At 30.7% G+C, this 5,266-nt stretch overlaps 1 protein-coding gene across 1 annotated transcript; it reads left to right on the top strand.

The window, feature by feature from the left end:
• The first annotated feature begins 905 nt into the window (after nucleotides 1–905).
• On the top strand, nucleotides 906–1,650 carry LOC100570639 (thaumatin-like protein 1). The gene has a single exon (XM_003248808.4). The coding sequence runs from the start codon at nucleotides 1,085–1,087 to the stop codon at nucleotides 1,523–1,525; it is 441 nt and encodes a 146-aa protein (XP_003248856.4). The 5' UTR covers nucleotides 906–1,084; the 3' UTR covers nucleotides 1,526–1,650.
• The last annotated feature ends 3,616 nt before the right edge of the window (nucleotides 1,651–5,266 follow it).

Below are 5,266 nucleotides of genomic sequence, written 5' to 3'. Positions count from 1 at the left end.
CTATGCTATACTCGTCCGTCGTCTTGATGTCATATAAAATAAGTTATACTTGAATATGCCTATGAATAGAACAAAATAAACGATGGTCAGAAACATTAATTTATGGTTATAACATAGAATGGTCACGAATCGACACGTCTTATATGATATTTTATTTTATTTTAAACTTCAAAAATATGACATAAACATAAAATTATATGAAATTAAATATAAAGCTCTGAAATCATTTTTATTATTTATCGTAACACAGAAGACAGAACACTTTTACACGGGACTTAAAATAGGAAAGCTGTATAATTTATCATCCCGTCCGGGAATTGGTGAATATCGGGGCAGCGTGCTAAAACCTGTATAACTTGTGTCTCACATAAATCGGGACGAATGGCTGCCAAATACTTATATTAAAGCATGATTTATGTCAATAGGGAAATTTACTCACATGTTCTACATTATTGCCTATTAGAATTTGAGTAATCTGACAATGATAGTGGTTGCCAAAATAATATTTTCGGCATTTAAGACATTTAATTGAAACTAGTACCGTCCATTGGTTGAAACTCGACCATAACCGTAATTTAAATTGTAAAGTCAACACAATATATTGCATTTTTTATCGTCACATACATTTTTGTAATTGTTGGTACGAACGTTCGTATGAACGTTTTATACTAGGATAACATGGACACACGGTAAAAGCAGGTATATCGTATTTTAGTTTCGAGTCTATATTACTTTATAAGCTACGTACAATAACATACGGACATTGCCTTTTTATATACATTTGAGTAACAAACACTAATTAACTATTACTTTAAAAATTGATTAAGTTCCTGATTTTTATATTTAGTATTACCTGCAGGCTTTGCCCGCTTAAAATTGTATTTTACTGGACAGTATAGATTCCCCGGTGTATTCCTATTTTCGTATTTTATCTGCACCTCAACGCCATCATATGTGTAAAAAAATCTTATACTATACATGATTTTATATTTCGGTGTATTTCATTGCGCTACGATTTGATGATTCAGGGAACAAGATCCACTGCAGCGGATCGCGGGCTGTGCCGCCAGCGTCCTTTGCTGAGATGAAGTTCACCCGGTCCGACGGATTGGACTTTTACCACGTGTCGATGTTGGAAGGCTACAACCTGCCAATCAGGATGATGCCCACTAGGTATTTCACGTACACGAAAAAAGGCAAGTACGACTGCAAGCCGGCCGAGTGTGTGCCCGATCTGAACAGCGTGTGCCCGTCCGAGCTGGCCGTGAGGGCGGCTGATGGCTCCAGCGTGGTGGCGTGCCATAGCGCCTGTTCACAGTTCAACACGGACGCCTACTGCTGCCTAGGTGCCTACAACACGCAGTCGACTTGTAAAATCAGCTCATGGCCCAAAAACTATAATCCGGCATTCTTTAAGAAAGCATGTCCAAACGCCCACAGTCACGCGTTCGACGCCTCGACCAGCTCGTTTACATGTCGTGGTACCGCGATAACCAAGTACGACATCATATTTTGCCCATATTAAACCTGTTTATTGTGTAGCTATATGTCTATATAGGTATAGGGTAGGTGATTTAATACGTTGTTTTTATAAATTATTACATATATTATATATATGTATATGTGTTTAAATAAAAGTATATATAAAAATAAAAATTTATGTTTTTGTAAATTTATATAAAATTATATTTTCAAAAATCAACTCATTTCACTCTATATCTTAGAGTATTTCTTGAAATATCTGACTTTGTCCTTAAACCACTTATTGTGTAGCTATATGACTACAATATTATATCGGTTCGGCTGGTTCAGGGTAGGTTTTTTAGTATGATTTTTTATATTAAGCTTTTATATTATATTTATAGGTATATAAATAAAAGTATATAGTATAAGAATACAAATTAAGCGGTACATACATGAATGTATATAAAATAGCAAAATACTATTTTCGAAAATTAACTTCTTTCCCTCTATATTTTTTTGGTACCTAGGTCCTAGGTACTACCCACCTATTTTTTTAAAATGTTCATCATTAAATGATTCCTTTAGAAAATTTAAAACCCAATTAGGTATTATTTTCTTATTATTTAAGTACATATTATATATCTACATGCATCTTTCTAACCATATTGAAGTTACTGTGATTTAGAGGACGTTATGCAGGTTATACTTTTTAGTTTTTGTTTTAAATATTTAACCAATGATACTTTTGTTCTAGAAAATTTGAAATAGCGCCAAAATATATAATTTAATAATTCTAAATATAATATTTAAGTTGTTGATACTTGATTTAAAATTTAAAATGTGTAGGTTATAATCTTGTAAAAATTTTCAGAAAAATATGGAAATGACTATAGTAAATAAAAAGTATTTATTTATAGGAATAAAATACATTTGGAAAATTATTTTAAAAGTATTCCGAATACTGTATTTTGAATATTTTATTCGGAATACTACCCAAGGGCCAAGACTGTAAATGTTGATGCCGTTGACCGTTGTACAGCGTTAGTACAGTATAATATATTATTTACTATAGGTAGTCTATATAATAGTATATTGTCAAATAGGTTAAAAAGTTAAATGTAATTCACACAATTACACAAATATGTAAAGATTAGTAATTTAGGTACTGTTTCGTCATTATAAATTACCTATTTACTACCCACATAATCAATTAATACGGAGCCACGTGGGGCTTCGACCACCACACCCCTTGGACTTCATCTGATGTATATACACATGTATTATACATGTATTATACATGTATTATACATGTATTACACTATTACACAAACACTAAATTTAATAACATTATTTGTTTTTTGAGTACCTATGTGTACACTGTACACAACAAGGAATCGAAATAATGTTTCAATTTTAACTTCAGTAATTTTTCTGATGGGAATAAATTATGCATTCAGGAGGTCAACATTGAAAATTCCAGGAGCTTATAAAGCGTCTGAAAAAACCAAATTGACTTATTAATATAATTTTTGAATTCAACGACATCATTATACTTACTTGGTAGTTATTTTTGATGCTTTATGAAATTCACAAAAATGCTTATGTCCTAATAATATTTTTTCACAAAGAATGCTATTTAGACAAATATTTTGTAACTTGACTTACAACTTATCTCCATAAATCTTTACAATACCTAATAGGAATTTTATTTATTTTTTAAAAGTAACAAATCATTAATCAATATGATTTTTCTTTTCATATTGTATTCTTGTTTTATTTGTTGATGGTCTGATTTTATAATGAATATCATGTCACTATACATTATTTAACAATCCTTCTTCAATTAATTTGAGATTGTTTACTATATTTTATATGTAGAAATGCAATCAATCTTCATTGGAAATTCTTTTCACAGCTTTATCAAAAATATTTTCGTATCTCATATGACTTATACTTAGATAGTTAGATACCCTTTATGGATCATTATCTACTGGATATAACTGAGCTAAAATAGACCATTCAAAACATTCATCATCAATCATCATTATTAACATTTATAATTACTTTTAAATCAGCTATAATCTTTGGAATTTTAATATTGAAACCAGCTCTAACTTCTAAGAGCTATATTTATTTACATTGACTCTAAAATTGTCGATTGCTTTTAAAACCTATTGAGTCCCTCATAAACTATTAGCTAGATTTTGTCTACATCTAACTATATGAGTGTGAAATGAAAATCTCCCTACAGGCTAAACTCTGGAACTACTTATCAGATCTTCTTGATTTTTTTTTTAATGAAAGAGTATATCACAGAGAAGGTTCTTATGAAATACAATTTTAGGAAAATTCACCGGAAAAGATGGAAATCTGGATGTCAACAATACATAATAGTATATTGGTTGCTGTTGGTTATTCGGGCATGTTTGTTAATTTACATTATTATTTTTTGTCAATATTTAATCTTCTATATATATAAAAATGGAGCGTGAAAAATTGTCGTTACCTCATCAATCGAGAACAGTTGATCTTTGACTCAAATTTTTTTTAAGATGTTCGTAAATGCCAGTAGAAGGTTTTTACGAAAACAATTTTTAGGAAAATCCACCCGAAAAGTAGGAAATCTGGATGTAAATAATACAACAGTGGCGCACCAGTGTATTATAATATATTAGTTGCTATTTGTTAATCGGGCATGTTTTTGATTTGTATTTTTTTTTTCAATATATATATAAATGACTGTTTGTGTGTAGATTAGACCTCTGGGAAGAAGACAGGCTAATTTAAAAATGGTTAAATTTTGTTTTTTTATTCATCTGATATTAGTACGGTTAGGTTAGGTTAGTATTTTGTATTAATTGATTATATTAACCCACCATAGGTGGAATACGACAAACTTGGTATAACTTTGATACTTTAGAGTTAAAACAGCATGGGGTCCGCGATCTACCGCTAAGAATCAGAATTTTTATTCCGGACAAAAAAAAAGTTAAGATGAATTTTGAACACCATACAACAATTATTAAATAACGAATTGAACAAAGTTTGAGCCACATAGAGTTGATACATTTAACGGGCAACGGAGTGCACGGGATCAGCTAGTACTATATAAATATAATTATTGATATTTTGATATTTACCATCCAAGAAAATATCATATATTAGATTATAATCTACGAGTTTCCCATAATTTATTTAGTTATTAGAATACCGCGGGAAGCTTGTAAATATTTTCTAGGGGACATTGTAGTGCTACCTCATTATAGCAGGTTGTCTATATAAGCCCCTTAACCGGTTCTTATAGAAACCGATACTATAATATTATAGTGTTACATAATATATTATATAAAGGAACAAATTTAGTTTACAGCCCAAGCTCGTTTTAAATTTTTTTTTTTTTCAAAATGTGTGTTTTAAACTGAATTTAAATGTATTAGAAAAAAATTATGCCATAAAACCGGAAAACAATTGATTTTTTAAAACATAATGGTATTTTCGATAAAAATAACAAAAAAATTATTATTTTTAGGACGTTGTGTAAGGTAGAGTTTGAAACGTACCAGGGGGCTTTGGTTACTAACCTTAGCACAATTGATTGAATAAAGCCTGAATTTGCCTGATGTCCGAGGGCTTTGCTGGACTCCAGATTGCTATTCCATAAGACCAGACTGGTCTTATGATTGACTTATATATAATAAGTTTGTTTTGGAGTTTAGCAGTGGTCGGAGGAGGTGAAGTCTATTGTTCGATGATTTTCGTTTTTCTTTTAGGTGGGGCCCCAGGTTAGTCTGTTATCAAGTGT

Source organism: Acyrthosiphon pisum, chromosome A1 (assembly GCF_005508785.2).
Source record: "Acyrthosiphon pisum isolate AL4f chromosome A1, pea_aphid_22Mar2018_4r6ur, whole genome shotgun sequence".
Taxonomy (NCBI): domain Eukaryota; kingdom Metazoa; phylum Arthropoda; class Insecta; order Hemiptera; family Aphididae; genus Acyrthosiphon; species Acyrthosiphon pisum.
The sequence above is the reverse complement of the archived record's forward strand: the minus strand, read 5'-3'. Positions and strand labels throughout refer to the sequence as shown.

What these genes read in the sequence shown, in the direction of transcription:
- LOC100570639 (XM_003248808.4), top strand. Translation starts at nt 1,085, where the DNA reads ATGAAGTTCACCCGGTCCGACGGATTGGACTTTTACCACGTGTCGATG.